We start from the raw sequence: 16,461 nt of genomic DNA, 5'->3' as shown, positions 1-16,461 counted from the left end.
TGAATCAATAAATGAATCCTCTTTTAAATTCACTGTAAACACAATAAACACAAAACTACTCTGAAATACACCTCTCTTGCTCTTTCTTTACCCCAAGGAAATGACAAGAGGCTGTGAAAGGGTACAAGGCAATCACTTGGTGGTTGAGCTTTGAGACCGCAGTTGTCCACAAGCATCCTCCAAAATCTGCTGGAAATAGATTTCCACAACCACAACCACATTCACCCAAGCTGACTGCCACACCACCCCCTCCACCTATTCCCCCCGTGGAGATGAGGCCTGAGTCCGTGCTGCAGAGCATTGTTCACGATTTAAGATCCTGTTATGAGGCAGAAAGAAATCAAACGCCTCCTGTTCTGGTCTGAGGAGGCACGGGACCACCAGGCCTCTCCTCCATTTCATCTGCAGGAAAATGAAAAAGATGGAGGAACAGAAAAGGAGAAAAGAACATTTTGTTTTGTGGCAATGCAGTGCAAATAATGCACTGAGAGAAAATTTGCAACTAACGTAAGCTGCCATGTTTTTGCAGGCTTTCTTTCATTTTTCCCACCTCCCCGCCCCCACTACCGGCTCTGCCTCCATTGTGGACCGTGGCCGAGCCTCCGTGCCCTGAGTGCGCTCGCTGAAGCACAGGGCCCTGCAAGAATGGAGTCTATTCAACAGCCTTTCTCCAGATGCTTGCCAAAACAGTCCTCCAGGCTACAGCGGGGAGCACAAGAGGGGAAAGAGCAGGAAAGGGAGATAGGAATCTGATATCCTATCATTAACAGCCCAAATAAATTGAAGGAAAAAACCCAGGCTAAACCGCTGCCCTCAGTCGTGATGTTTATAGGTGATAGCCTTATTGTTTTGTCTCTTGTGGCGTTTCAAAGACTGTTCCGCTTCGCCAGAGAGGGTGTTTGTTGTTGCAGATAAATTGTCAAATGTGTAGCGTCCACTGTGACTCACACACATCAACCTCAAACCCCAAGTGAGGCACAATCCATATAAGAGCACTGTGTGGGAGATTCTCTTCAATGTAAACCAGTCTTACACCTTATGTAACATCCACTCTGACGCTGACCACATTTTTTTTTTCTTTTCATTCACATTTAGTTTATGTCCTCGAATTAAAAAAGTAATGAGAAAATGCAACGTTTTTAATTATGGCCTCCACTTTCTTTCTGTTTCTGTCTCATAACTAGAGTTACCATCTGAATGAGGTACAGCAAAAAAAAACAAAAAAAAAAAAACAGTTGGGATAATACATGTAAAATGTATAAGATCAAGCACAAAACAACACTAAACTCAGTGGGGAAACTTGATGCTGTCTCCCCCTTAGATAGCCTTTAAGTGATGCTTTGTAAAGGAGTGCCCCTGTGTGTAGGAGAAGGAGCAGATCAATGCAATATTAATGTATCAATCAGCACCAAGTTATCAAGCAGCAGCAGAGAGAACAGAACTGCAGCCCCTGTAAGCATGACCCTCAGCTATATGATCCCTGCACTGAACTCCCTGATAATATATATCCAATATAGACTCAAACATTTATACCTTCCTTCCCCAGGGGTAATGCCAGAGGAAAACAGTGATCATGAGTTGTAAGGTAGATGTTTGGATATTTCTCCAAGGATCCAGCACACTTCTCATGAATACTACATTACTGCACTATCCTGCTACCATGCACCATCCATGCTACCAGAGCTTCTTTGACAGACCAAACTGAATATTTGCTTTTTCCATCAGTTCATGTATCTCAGTATGTCAGGCATCTAAAAGTCCAATTTACAATCAAGGCCCATACAAAGCAGGTCTTTGGAGCTTTAAGACTACAAATACAAGAGCACAGTTACGAATGCTTTAGGTCTGGGACACACATAGAGAAACGTTTGAAAAGTTTGATAAGTTCCCAGTAATTTCCTTAGTGGATATCTGTTAGTTTTCTTTTCGAACAAAAGTAAAATAAATGTTTCAAGTGTATTAGTGTAGCATTTTTGTACAATCCATCTGCAGCTCCCTCCGTGCCCTTGAAAATAGAACATACCTGATAATGACTTGTTAATTTGTTAAAACCTAAGAATCTGGTCCAAAAGAGGCTGAGAAACTCTACAGTGGAGATAACAGTGATGGGATCCTCAACATGAGAGCACAGGCGACCACGCCACTGTTGTGTGGTCAAGTCTGACACCTAGTGGCCAAAGCCTAGAACTACACCACCATACAGAAACTGGCAAACATTTAAGGCAAAACTTTATAGCCATTAAGTCGTGTGTATTAATATAATCAAGAGACAACAAAGAGACTATCTTCAGCCTTTTCCTACCATCTCCTGGTGTTGGTAAGTTTCTGCAGTTGTTCACTAGACGGTGTCACATCCTCAACAGTATGTGACAAATCAGGGAGAGCGATGAGTAGGAGTGCCTGTCCAGGATCTGAACAACTACCCTTTAATTTTAATAAGACCAAACTGAAGGATCAAGTTTTTGTGGACTAAAGAAAATCTTACCTTGAGATGGGAAAGGTCACGTCTTCAAGGTGAGTAGTCAGGTGTAGTAAACACCCTCACAGGCTAACCTGTTACCTGTGAAGATTGAAATGATATAATTTCATATTCCATTTGCTGCAAGACAAAAAAGTTGAAATAGATCAAACCATGATGTGATAACACTAGCAAAAAAGCATGTAAGAATTAGGGCTGAAACGATCAGTTGATTTATTGGTTGATTAGTCAATCTACAGAAAATTAATTAGTGACTACTGATTAATTGTTTCAGTCATTTTGTTTGTTACAGGTTTGCTGGTTTCACCTGCTCATATGTGAGGATTAGATGCTTCTCTTTTTCATATATTTGTTAACTGAATATCTTTGGGTTTTTGACATGCAAATCGATAATAAATATTATCATGCAGCCCAAAAGAAAGTCAATGAAATGAAAGTCAAACTCAAAAGCCATAGCTAACTTGTCATTTACATGAGAATACGCTAAAATTTGGTGCCTGGTTTTGAATGTAGGGTACGATTTGTACCAACTGTACCAACTGTAATATTAAGCAAATTACAACATCCTAAACCATCCTACGATGTATACAAGAGCAACAGGTTAAACATCTTTTTTGCACACCACAAAAAAATGTTCCTTGTTAATAGATGGGTCTTCTTTAGGAATCTCAAAACAGTGAACAGTACTGTTCAACCACAGTTTGGCTATGCTATGCTATGCTATGTTATGCAATGATAAATGGTCTATGGACTAGACCCAACCTAGGGGTTTGGACCTCCCACAAGGGGTGGCAGATATGAGAGAATGCTACACAGTTGTTGGGGTTGTTTCTTTTTTTTTAGAGGTTCCTATTTTTCCAATTTTTGTAGTACGTTGCTGGACAATTTTAGATCTTCAGGCCTCCACAAAAACCAAATTCCTGTTTTGGCTGATCTGGTTGCAACCAGTGATTGGAGATTGCAAATGAACATTGTTTTTTGAGTACAGTTGATTGCATATATCATTCACTTCTGTGTATCAGCACAGTCTACCTCTGTCTTTTTGTTGTGGATCTGTATAAAGGGCAGTACTACCTTGTTAAATTATCTCAGTTGTTCGTATATCTGTGAAGAAGTGCACACCCACATTTGTAAATTAAAAAGTCCAGCTGATTGTAGGTGAGTGTGGTCAGCTCCTTTTGAACTTGATAACCAACCGAGCCCATTGCCAGAATCTATACCAAGTTCTGCACCATCGGCCACCATGAAAAGAGATCAGTGCAATTTAAACTGAGTACTTACAAATTCAAATAACCCCTTGTTTTATTAATATTTATATTTTAAGATGTTGTGGAAGTTTTAATTGTATTACTTCATTATTTCATTTTATGCTATGAATGAATGTGGTTCACTGTTTTACAGTGTTAGATTCTGCTCATTAAATCCTTGCCTGGTAAGTCTAAAGGTGATCTTGGTTGAAACCAAAGCAATTTAAAGTTTTTTGACTAGCGTTAGCTTTAGCATAATTTGTTTCTAGTAATGGGTTTTGCGTAACCCGAACTCTAACCCATTTAAATGCAGATAATATATTATACATACCTACCTCAAAACAGCTGTTCTGGTTTTCCACACAACTAGTAGTAAGCTGTTATCATAAATGGTTTGTGAATTAGCTATATCAACATTAACTCAACACAACCAACTACATCTGTGTGATAAAGTTACAAGAGGTGATGACAGCTGACAGCTGATGTCTTTGTTCACTTATGGAATTTCTTGCCTGCACGTAAACATGTGCCAATTGGGACAGTTTTTGGATTGCTATAACTTACATTGCTGCCCTGACTTATACAGTCTAAATAATACATTAATTTATTGTCAGTGTTACTCAATGGGTCAAATATTGCAAATATTGCACTTACACTGACTTAACAGATGCAGGACAGATACATTCTGGGAAAAACAACAAATGACTGTTGAACGGATGCATTTACAGGTGACGTGGTGAAGGTGGAGAAGAAAAGAAAAACTTGTAAAATATACATCCATCACTGTCTGTTTTTATGCTTTCATAAAAAGTTCTTTCTATGTTGCAAAGCCAGATCAAAATATCCACCCCAGTATTCTCAAATTTTCATCCAAATATTAGTATCAACTCCTGGAAGACTGCAACACTGCAACTGACTACACTCAATGGCCTAGATATAAAATATTAAAGAAGTGAACAATGCAGTTTAGGAGTCATATTCTTTATGTCACATACCACGACAATGTTTCTTCACACCTGCTACTGTCTGAGTAAGTCAGAGTGGGCTGTGACCTTTGCCCTTTGTGGTGACTACATGCCATTCTAGCTCAGATCAGCTATGACTTAGACCACCGTAATGAGGAGGAGGGTCATCATCTGTGGGAGGTGACCTGCATGTCACACTGGGACACCTGCTGTCTTTAGAAAGTACCAGAGATAATCAGTACTTGCTGTTTAGTCCACTCCCAGTGTATCTTCAAGGTGTTGTTTCAAGCTGTAGAGGGGCTTCTTCATCAATATTACACTGCATGTGCACCAGACAAGCAAGTACAGCACTTCATTGGAGGCAAGCCAGAGTTTCCAAAGGTGAGTTTGTTCATTCAGACCTAAACCTATCCTAAGAAATGCAGTGTTTTCTTTTCTTAAATAATTAAGCAAGATAAACATTGTGTCTGTGTTCTTGATTATGTGTTAACTAGGTGACTTAAGGATGAGCCTACTCATGTGGTGTATGCTGGTCCTGTTCCTCTGTTCGAGCAGTAAAGAGATGGTTGTGGATAAAACCAGACCAGCAAGGTATGTTTTCAGTCTCGTTCTACTTAATTATTGGATACGTGTATGTTCGAACACTTACCAGCACTTATTAATTTTGTATGATTGAGCAAAATAGAGATATTCTGTGATATCAATATTTGATAGTTTGAGACAGGTTTTTCAGTGTCTGTAAATTTAGTCTCATTTTTGCTGAAAAAAATAAATAAATAAATATACCGATGTCACAAATATTTTTGGTCTACTGTGAAGCTGTGTATGAAATATGCAACGTGATGTTCACCAACGGAACTGACTGAAAACTAAGAACATTTACTCATCAGCTCTTCCTTTCCTAGATGGCATTCATATCAGGTGGAAAAAGGACAAAATTTCATCCAAAACCTAAAAAGGCATGCAGATGGGACGTTCACCAGCGACTTCACCCACTATCTTGATAAGATTAAGGCTAAGGATTTTGTGGAGTGGCTGGCCAGCACCAAACGAGAGAGGTAAGCTGAAAAGCAACATTTATCTCGAGGCTTTGGTGATAAAGCTTTCGTTTGTACGTGACTGAGGGTAGCGTGAGAATGAAAAGAAATAGGAGAGAAGTTCTTTAAAACAGTTTCTAACTGTTCAAGATAACTGTGCGGAAATCTTTTAATTTTGGATCAAAGTAAAAAATGTTCACAGGTTGTGTCAGTATTTTAGATTGGCTATATCTTGGTTTTGTTTGACTTCCCCTTATTTTTTCTACGTATATGTTTTACAGGTGTCATGAAGACATGCTCCACATCCCAGAAGTATAAGACACTCCAGATAAAGTGTATGCTTGTTACTGCTTTACATCAGCCAGCAGCATCAAAGAAGACGAGCCCTCTGCAACAAACTAGAAAATACTGCTCAGTTTATTTATTCTGAGGTTTTCTCAGATAAAAGGTACATTTTTGCACTTTGTTCTTTCCATTATAAGTAACAAAATGAAGAAAAATAATCAAGATGTTCAACTTTTTATTTTGACTTTCTTGTTATTTTGAAATGTCAGGATTATTTCCCTCAAAGTTTAAGTTCATCTACAGACTTACTATTATTTAAAAATGTCTTCTTTTTTTTTTAATTTCAGAAGAAACTGCGCAGTCATGTTCAGATACCCGCACCTTACAGAGAAAGCAGGCTTTTTTTTTGCATCTTATTTTGATTTTCTGCAGTAAGCATGAACTAAGATGCAAGATTTATTTTTTTTAATGCATTGTTAATTCACCTGTATGCCTTTGATGTTGTGATGCGCACAAATGTATTTTCAAACTATTTAAGATTTTAGAATAAAATCTTAAAAAGTCGTGTTTTGGATTGAAATTAGAGATTGATGATAGATACTGTCAAAGTTATCCAAAGTATTACATGAGGCAGTATTTAGTCACCTGTGTTCTTTTAAAATAACACATTTCATACATACATGGGGCTGACCAGAGGTGGGTGCTGTTGTTCAGCAAATCAGAAAAATCAGGCAGCCAAGCAGCTCAGGCTGATTTGGGAAATCTTAAAAAAGACTGCGTGTGGGTGTAAAGGCATCTGTTTTGTTTCTTTTTGCAGTGCAGACTGTATATAGCACACAAATTTACATTGTTGCACAATGAAGTTATGCAATGAGTGCAAGGAGAAAATACAGTAGCTAATGGAGTTAATGTCTAGTGAAAAGGAGGGGCTGGCTGATTTCAAGTAGATGGTGAGAAACTGATGGCTATAACTGGTGGTGGTGGTGGTGGTGATGGTGGTGTAGGTTTTTATGTGTATGTGTGTGCTGGGAATGGCCTGGATGGTGGGGGTGGGTGGGGGTGAGTTGTGTGTGTGTGCCTCCTCTCTCATTGAGAAATGTAGAGTTATATGAGGGTGCAGCTGTGGTGGGGGCTCTTGGCTTCTGGCCATAGCCATTATGGAGAGCTCCCTCTTTGGGCTCCATCCTCCCTCCTCGGTCTGAGTCGCAGGGGACAAAGGGAGACCAGGGGAGGAGGGGAGAAGGAGGGAGGGGGTGGAAAGGAGAAAGGGAGGGAACACCACAAGAGCACAAACACAACCCTCTGATCTCAGTCAAGGGTTGAAATGGGATCAGATAGTAGGAAAACCCCCCTTCTCCTGCTAGCTATGTGCACTTACTGACACTTACCAGCTGGACTGCAGCAAAATGGGACAGAGGAAGAAAAAGACTGGGACAGAAATATAATGCAGGCATTGTATCGTCATGGATGAAGAGCCCTTGTAAATGATGTATAGCTCTCATTTGTGATTAAGGGACTGTTATAACATTCAGTGTCACCAACACGTGTATTAAAGCCAAAGCTTCTCCTTAGAAAAAAAAAACTAATCATGGCAAAGAAAATACTGTGACACGTTTAATCGTTATATTTAGCCACGCTCAGGTCCACCCACAGAGAAACCACATGCTATGTGGCAACACACTTCAGAGGGAGGGAGGAAGGCGAGCGGAGGAGGAGGATGATGAGGAGGAGGATGAGGAGAGGGGAGTGTAGGTGTGGCTGTCCACGAATTAGGTCGAGCTCCTCTGCACACCGAGCACATTTCTATGGTATGGTTTCGCTCCACGCCCGTCAGCGTTGCCCTTGTCCGATGCAGCCCCACCCAGAGAGCCTCAGACCCGGGCATTGGTTGTTCGTCTTTGCGGTAAAATCTGCAGCAGCAACGGCTGCCGGCGGCGCTTTACCGCGCTCCGATGCCGGTAACGAGCCTGATTTTAGGTTGAAATGTCCATATTTTGGTGTGATTGTTTTTGTTTTTTTTTAACTAAGAGGGGGAGCCGGTAAAGCGCCGGACTCCTTGGCAGCATGGGCACAAGCCGATGGAGGTACTGGGCCAAACTGGGAGTGTGCTGCTGACTCAGCCTCGACTGCTGCATTAATTTATCTGCACTGCAGTGCTCCACCGCCTCCCTTCCCCTTCTCTTTTCCTTACCTCGCCCCTCCCTTCCTGGCTCACTCCTTCTCTCTCTCTCTCTCCCTCCCTCCCTCTTCTCCACCTCACTACATTCTCTCACACGTATCCTGGAGCATTTCAGTGAAGCCAGGAGGTGAGGGTCGATGGTCAATGAGGAGCAGGTTCTCACTCCCTGCATGTGTAGCCTAGATGATAGGTAACAGAGAGACATAAATCTGGAAAAAAAATCATACAAAAATCCAGGGAGATGGAGGAATGACAGAGGGGGAGGGAGATAACTGGGAGTTGAAAAGAAACCATGTGACTTCAGGGAGAGAAAGTATCCAGGGAGACAAAATTTTGTAATGTGAATTAAAAAAAAAAAAGGGAGGAAAGAAAGGGGATGGAGAATTTGCCATCTATTCAGTGTCTGCACTGCCCGAGGACAACTCCACGCATCATTTACATACAATTCCACCTACTCTCCAAAAAGACTTTCTTACCCTCCTCCACCTTAGGGAAACCAACAGAAAACAGAACATAAACAGATCAATATCTCCCAAGATGGCTAGCTCAGAAGGCTGTGAGGTTATGGGGGTGACAACTGTAATATCATACTTCTGAGCTATTTATTTTATGGTGGACCACAAAGAGGAGCATCACAGGACAGATGGACTGCATAATAATGGGGCTATAGTCCATCCTCTGCCTGTGAGGGGGGTGTTAACACAGGGCTCTTAACAAATCCATAAGTCCATTACATTTGAAAGGCTGCCTTTCATGACCCTGTTACCACAGCGGCACTCAGCTCCATTTCACAGGATGTTTTGTAATCCACTTGCATCCTCTTAGAGCACCACAAAAGTGAAATAATCCACACAAAATGGTGACCACTACTTAGAGTGGACACAGTGAATCTGAAGTCCGCCTGAAGGAAAGACAAAAGGCAAAAAAGACATTCAGAAGTCAACATTTCAGCAAGACGCAAACACAAGTTGTAACTGGAAGGCTGCTTTATTGGTAATAAAAAGGTTCGTGCTCAAATGAAGACAATCTTTCATATATTCTTACCAAGAGTCCAAGTGGTTGTGCAACACACCATCATATTGTACTGTATATCCTCTATCACGGTGTCAAATGATAACAACAGTTTGAAAAGCACTTTTTAATTTTTCAGCAAAAAAGAAAGAAAAAAAAAAACAAACAAAAAACGCCCATAATAAACCATGCTAAAAAAGAATGAGTCCTATAATCAAATATTGATACAAAAATAAATTTCAGATGGAAACAGAAACATAGAAGAAATAAAACAGAAATATAGAAGGCAAGCTGCTTTTTCACAAGCCAAGTGGGTGACACACATAGCACTAAGAACAGGACATTTTTGAGTTAGCTGTTTTTCTGTTAACATCACACATTGTTGAATATTAAGATGAAGTGGGGTGTCTGGATGATCCTCCGGCAGTATTTCTGACTCGACATCCCTGATTAATGTTGTGCTCACCCTCAAATCCCCACCCTCCACAGTTTGGAAACATGTTTTTTGTTTCTTTTTTTTTTTTTTTGTTATCGTTGTTATTGTTTTTCTTTTTTTTTTTTTCTTTTCTTTTTTTTCAGTGTGGCATCGACATCCAAATTCGCAGAAAAAGCAGAAAAAAGGCACATGCCATTGAGTGGAACACTAAAAACAAACCATTCATCAAAAGAAATGTGAGGATGAGAAGCAAGTACATGACTGTATGCACGTTGAGTTGTAATGGCACTGATGTGTGTGTAGGGGGGGTCGGGGGGGGGGGGGGGGGGGGGGGGGGGGGGGGCTGGGGTTGGTACCGTCTCAGGGTGGACGAGGCAGTCACTTAACTCCAGCTGACGTCCTCGGGGGAGAGATCACCGGTAAAGTTGGTGGGCAGAGAGGAGGGTCACCTGTGTGTGTGTTTGTGTCTGTGACTGTGGGTGTGTCCTGTATACTCAGTGAAGGTGAGAGATATGACAGTAAGTGAGAAATGTGCTGGTAACATTATCCTTTCATCATGATCAGGCTACAATCCATGGCAAGCAGCTCCAGTAACATCGCACATGAGCTATTCCCCAACATAGAAGGGTGCTGGAAACAACCAGTTTTAGACATCCACTGAACGTGTTGCACATAAATCAAATGTGACAAACAGTGTTCTTCTGTTTTATGTATATACATATAGACATATATGTATACATGTATATATCTTTTGTATTATATAATATCTATATTTCATTCAATTTCTGTCAACAAAGTGAAAAGTGTCTCAAAAAATCCAAAAGGTAACAAATGTGACAAAGGGCATAGCTGGAAGCCATTCTATATTATTGTTATTATTCATTTTTTGATTATTAGTAGTAACATTTTTAAAATTCCGTATTTACAAAAAAACACAACAAAGCATGCCGATAAAATAAAAGAATATAATACAATATTTATAGTTTCTCTCAAAAAGTTCGTTCTTTTTCAGCGATTGTGCAATTTACATCATAGCCTGCACTGTACACATATATGTTTTTGTGTTTTCTCTTTTGTTTTTGTTTTTTTGTTGTTTTTTTTTTCTCTTTTTTTTCAAGTGTGAATGTATCATTCTAAAACATTACATCCAAGATGAACATGGGTAAATTGGATGACATTACTCACTCCTCCTGTGGTTCTCATTGGGAATGTATTTGGTTTCAGTGTGCAGCAGCCAAACTGATTCGGAGACCTCATATTGTAAACAGACCTCAGTTATTGTTACAGACAGGGGGTTCTGGTACAGGCAGTGTTAAACACACCAAATGGCATTAGTGGTGTGACAATGGATGCCAGATTTATGTCCAGTCATCCACTTATAAATAGGACCATCACTCCTGTGTAGAAAAGAAATGGCAGGAACACATTAAGGAGGCAGTTGTGTCTTGTCAACCACTTGACAAAGCCTCAGGTTTTTTTGTTTTTTGTTTTATGAAAAACACCCACAACGCTTATTATACAACATAGCTGCGTCGATGTGAGGCCTGCTGATGTTTTATCTCGGCAAGTGTTAGGTTTCTACCTCCATCTCTGACTAATTATTTTTGAAGCGGGTGATAGCGTTTGAAAGCCTGCAAGTATGTGAAAAGATGGTGCGAGCCCGGGTCCAACACCACACAGTGTTTAAGAGGTCCCACAAAAGCACAATGATACACTGACAAACATGGGACTTTCAGCACTCAGACCAAAGCACTATTCTCTTTTTCTGCTCTTGTGTTTCTCTCTTGTTCTCATGGCAGTCAGTCTAAAACCCTGAAGGGAGGGGCTCTACCTATTTATTGGTCCACGTTTATGCTGTGTTATTTATCACCCATCCACCTCCCTGTAATATCAAACAAAATCCATTTGATTCTGCAAACAAAACCACAAGCCCTTCATGGCCATCCACCTTCCATACATGCTAGGCACGACAAGGCATGTCCTTGTGATAATTCTCTGCTAACTCTGCTGTTTCAGATGGTCAGTGTCACGCTCACTGATCGAAGCCTTTTCTGAGAATGATTGCATCACAAGGACATCAGAGAAGGACTTCAAGGCTTTTTGTTTTTCTAAAGCTCCCAACTCAAATTGTCCAAAAAACACTACCTAAGACATCACTCATTGGGAAATTCTGATGTGGATCTGTACAAAAGAGGAACCATGTGGTTTTCTGTTCTTGCCCAAAACAAAATTATTATCAAAACAAAGCAGAAAATAAAAACCATATTTCTGTCCCTTCCAGGAAGTACAGCAGTAGATGGGATACCTATTAACAGAGCCAGCGCACCAGATCCTTACTGGTGCCAGATATGGATTCCTTGGCGTGAAAAATCATCTGCTCTCATTGCCATAACAGGGACCACAGGAAAGTAAGGAAAGTGACTGTATAATGGAAAAGACAAAGAGATGTAAGCCCCAGATTTGGTTTAGGACTACTGACATGGCCCTCCAAATCTGTGCATCCTCAACATGAGGATACTCTGCTTCCTAATACTCAGACACTCCACACTCTTTCTTAGCTATTCACATTCAGAGCAGCAAAAAAAACCTTTTCTAGTTTGTGTTGTTGGCTGATCTGACTGAAACGTTGCCTCTGAGTGCTTACATCCTTCACTCACCTGAAATTTTAATGAAGGGCTGAATTAAAAGATCAAGGTCAGTTGAAAAACAAAACTAAAGAAGGGCAGGATCATACGAATATCATTCCCCCAATATTCTATATATCATTATCCATAATCTTCATTTTCCATTTATAGTTCTCATTATTTTTCCCAGTGGACAGCCTCAAACCTATAGTCAAGCCACTGCAGTGGTCTGAGAATTAGTGTCTTGTGGACTATGATTACTCATGCATGATTCCTGATCAAAACATGCCTTCATGCAAGTCATTTCTATGCATTGAACGAGCACAATAATTATTATTTATCTGGAACTCGGTCTGAGCAAGTCTCCTTCAGCCCAAGTCAAAACAATGACTAATGACCCCTACCCGGTCGGTGTGAAAGCCCATGTAGAAAATGTCTTTTTTAGTGTCAGTATAAGAAAGAGGAGATGAAAAGACTAGTGACAAGGGCTAAATGTTATCTTTTTTGCTGCTCAAATAATGTAAAGATGCAAGTATACTCAGCACAAACAAACAAAAAAAAATCTTTGTCTGCAGTTCTGGGTTTCCCCCTCCCTCGCAAGTGTTTCCTTCCTAGCTAAACTTGCTTGGTTGATTATTGTTTTCTTCTTGATAAAGATGGTAAACTCAGGGTTACAGACCCTCCTTTAGACTGCTAACACAGTTCTAGTGGGATCTGTGTGATCCAGTCCCGTAGCATTGGAGCTTTGCTGGGGGGTTCCACACTCGGTGGTGGCAGGGATTTTGCAATTCTCCAATCATCTAGCAGAGATTTCTGTGCCTTGGCAGTTGGTCCCCAAAGAAGTGTGTGTCATTGGCCAGCACACTATGAGTCACTGTTTTTCATTTTGTATTTGTTCCTCATCTCTATGAACTCGATCACTATGCAGCAAAAGTTCCACGGTAAACTGATTGTGTTTGGTTCAGCTGTCTTTGACGACATAAGAAACCACATTGCCTCAGTAGTATTTGAGTCTGTAAACATTTTTTTGTATGTTTTTGATGTTTTTTTTCTTACTTGCAAATGATCACTTTTTCTACATTTGTTGGGTTTGGGCTCAGAGTCTCATCTCACTGTGTTTTATCGGATTTTGAGTCACTGAACCCTAACACTTGGATTCCCACTCATCTTTTTGGTTTTTGTCCTTCTCTTTCCTGGCCCACTCCTCCTTGTTTTCGTCCTGTTTTTCCTTGTCAGGTTTGGTCACGCTGTCGTAAGAGGGCAGAGAAGCTGTCGATGGTGTGCTCTCCTTCTTCTCTTGGTTGGTCCCGCCATTCTCAAGCTTATTGTTGGTAAAAGTGTGGCGCTTGAAGATGATGCCGCGCCTGATGAGGTGAGCGCGGTAGGCATTCTGGATAATTCTGGCAGAGACATCCTCCTGTTTGCGGCGGAGGGTGGTGGTGATGGGTTCGTATGACACTTTGGAGGGGTTGGCTGCGACAAAGCGCTCCTCCATCTGCTGCCTCAGCATGTCCAACTCACCACTGTCACCCAGAACACGCTTTGTGAAGGCAAACAGGATGTCCAGGCAGTGAATGCGATCGCCACTCACCATGGGCATGTCCATGGCAATTAGTTCTATAGTGTTGGGCTTTGGCACACGAAGTGGGTGCTCCAATGCATCTGCAAAGTCAGACAGCTTGGCAAAAGTAATGAACTGAGAGGCAGTGGGGTCAAACTTCTCCCATATCTCGTAAAAGGTCTCAAAGTCGTCCTCACTGAGTGGATCAGCACTTTCCTCTGTGGCCACACTAAAGTTCTCCAAGATGATGGCAATATACATGTTGACCACAATCAGGAAAGAAATGATGATATACATGACAAAAAAGAAGATTCCCACTGAGGGATTACCACAGTCGCCCTTCACAGATGTACCAGGGTTCTCCAAGTTAGGATCGCAGTCTGGTGGGTAGTTGAGGATCGGCAGCAACAAGCCATCCCATCCAGCCGACGTGGTGATCATGAACAGAATGATCATACTGTTGCCAAAGGTCTCAAAGTTGTACAGGTCATCAATGCCTGCTCCGTGTTTTACATAACCAAAGTTAGACATGCCAAAGATGGAGAAGATGAACATGACCAGAAAAAGCAGTAGGCCAATGTTGAACAGGGCTGGCAGTGACATCATCAGAGCAAAGAGTAGTGTCCGAATGCCCTTGGCCCCTTTGATCAGACGGAGGATACGACCAATACGAGCCAGCCTGATCACCCTGAACAGGGTTGGTGATACAAAGTACTTCTCAATGAGGTCAGCCAAGAACATACCTAAGGGAAAGGAAAACAGGCAAGAAATGAGGAGAATACAATCAGGATACAACAGACCTCTGTAGGTGACATATTCAAGTGACATCCTCACTGCTTCATGTTTTCTACCTCTTTCACTCACCAACAATAGACAGGATGACCACCACCACATCAAAGATATTCCAACCATTGGTGAAGTAATAGTGGCGAAGGGCAAAGAGCTTCAGCAAGAACTCCATGGTGAAGACCACAATAAATATGAAGTTGACCCAGTAGAGGACAATCTCCGTTTCATTTGACTGATCATCTGTTTCCACCATCATGGTGACCATGTTAAGGCAGATGAGCATCATAATGGAGATGTCGAAAACTTGCTGTGTAACAAAGTCAAACACCATTCCCTGGATCTTGTTCTATGAGGTGGGAGGACACAAAGAGGAATGAAGTCCAGATTTACTGTGGTTTCAACCAACAGCATCATATGCTGAACAATCTGAACACTTGGTCAAAAGCAGTAACCCCAAGAAAAAATATTAAAAGAAATTTAAAAAACATACCTGCGGTCGAGGAATAGGCTTTTGTGGCTTTTTGGACCCAAGCTTTTTCATGGCATTGTAGTACTTCTTCTGTTCCTCTGTCATGAAGATATCCTGACCTCCAAAGTAAAGGAATAAAGAAAGATTTGGTTATAATCATATTCTGGTACTTAAAATGGAAACTCTTGAGGCAAAATAAAGGATTAGGAGACAGAACGGGTCTTATCTTTTTCTTTTGCTGGTTGAAGTTGTCAATGATCACACCAATGAAGAGATTGAGGGTGAAGAAGGAGCCGAATATGATGAAAACGACAAAGTAGATGTACATGTAGATGTTGACTTCATAGTCGGGCTGGTCTTCCACCTTGAAGGGAGTCACAATGTTAAAAGTAGTGATGTATTTTATTAACACAATTTAAAGAAATTGTTTGACATTTTGGGAAATACACTTTTTTATTTTCTTACTTAGATGAAAAGACCATTCCCCAATACCATTCTCATACTCGTACGATAAATATGAAGCTATTGCCAGCAGCCGGCTTACTTAGCACGAAGATCAAAAAAGGAGGAAACAGCTAGCCCTTTTCTGTCCAAAGGTAACAAAATCTGCTCATCAGCACCTCTAAAGTTCACTAATTATCCCTATTTTGTTTAATCCATACAAAAACCAAAATGTAAAACAAATTTTCAGTTTTAAAGGGGGTAATGTACTGAAATATCTCTTGATTTAGACTCCACTGGTTGCCTGGCAACTAGTCCTGGCTAAGAAATAGTTCAGTCTTTATGCTAAATTAAATTTGCCGGGTGCTGATAGTACCTTAATACTTCATACTACTCATCTATCTCTCAGCAAAGAAGTGAGTGAGCATATTTCCCAACTAATCATTTAAGACCTGCTTGCTAACAACCTGGCATATAAGGAGATGCTCTAAATGAGCATGAAAATATTTATTGAAGAAGCAATGAATATACCTCTCTTGAATCCACGGCCGCATACATAATGTCCATCCAGCCTTTGAACGTGGCCTTTCAAAAGAGAAACATGACTAAATACATTTGAAGAAACCAAAAACAAATAATGCCAAGAAAATTCTAAATTGAAATCAAAGAATACTCAAAATCAAACCGAAACTGATGCATGTCCTGTGGGAGAGCTTGTGCATGGAAAGATATAACTGGATGAAGAAAAGGGCATGGAGAAACATACAAATATACAGAGTGAACACGGACAATAGACAGCCTCAAAGTACCGTGATAGTAAATGAAATTTGAAGCAACAACTGAACAGAAAAAACAGAAAAGTGCATAGGAAAATGAGAAAAGAAACCAAGTCAGTGTGAAACAAGAAATGCAGTTATAGAGGAGAGCAGGAGTGACAC

At 40.8% G+C, this 16,461-nt stretch overlaps 1 protein-coding gene and 1 long non-coding RNA gene across 3 annotated transcripts in view; one reads left to right on the top strand and one right to left on the bottom strand.

Moving 5' to 3' along the window:
- Nucleotides 1–2,144: 2,144 nt before the first annotated feature.
- LOC139619931 (uncharacterized) lies at nt 2,145–6,578 on the top strand. 2 transcript variants are annotated; one of them, XR_011690695.1, is made up of 5 exons: nt 2,145–2,514; nt 2,772–5,282; nt 5,597–5,749; nt 6,010–6,176; nt 6,361–6,578. It is a non-coding gene; the product is annotated as an uncharacterized lncRNA (long non-coding RNA). The 2 variants fall into 2 exon arrangements; XR_011690694.1 differs by having other exon boundaries at nt 6,010–6,578.
- A 2,582-nt stretch (nt 6,579–9,160) lies between these two features.
- Nucleotides 9,161–16,461, bottom strand: part of scn8aa (sodium channel, voltage gated, type VIII, alpha subunit a) — a 46,650-nt gene continuing 39,349 nt past the window's right edge. The window contains exons 24-28 of the mRNA XM_071476098.1: nt 16,055–16,108; nt 15,309–15,446; nt 15,104–15,208; nt 14,689–14,959; nt 9,161–14,567 (exon numbers count right to left, since the gene is read on the bottom strand). Of these exons, the coding sequence (XP_071332199.1) occupies nt 13,408–14,567; nt 14,689–14,959; nt 15,104–15,208; nt 15,309–15,446; nt 16,055–16,108 (1,728 nt within the window). The 3' untranslated portion in view covers nt 9,161–13,407. The remainder of the gene's footprint in view (nt 14,568–14,688; nt 14,960–15,103; nt 15,209–15,308; nt 15,447–16,054; nt 16,109–16,461) is intronic.

This window comes from Trachinotus anak, unplaced genomic scaffold (assembly GCF_046630095.1).
Source record: "Trachinotus anak isolate AG129_WGS33_773 ecotype Australia unplaced genomic scaffold, CSIRO_AGI_Tana_v1 ptg000004l, whole genome shotgun sequence".
Classification (NCBI taxonomy): Eukaryota; Metazoa; Chordata; class Actinopteri; order Carangiformes; family Carangidae; genus Trachinotus; species Trachinotus anak.
Note: the sequence above shows the minus strand (reverse complement) of the source record. Positions and strands in the feature narration are given on the sequence as shown.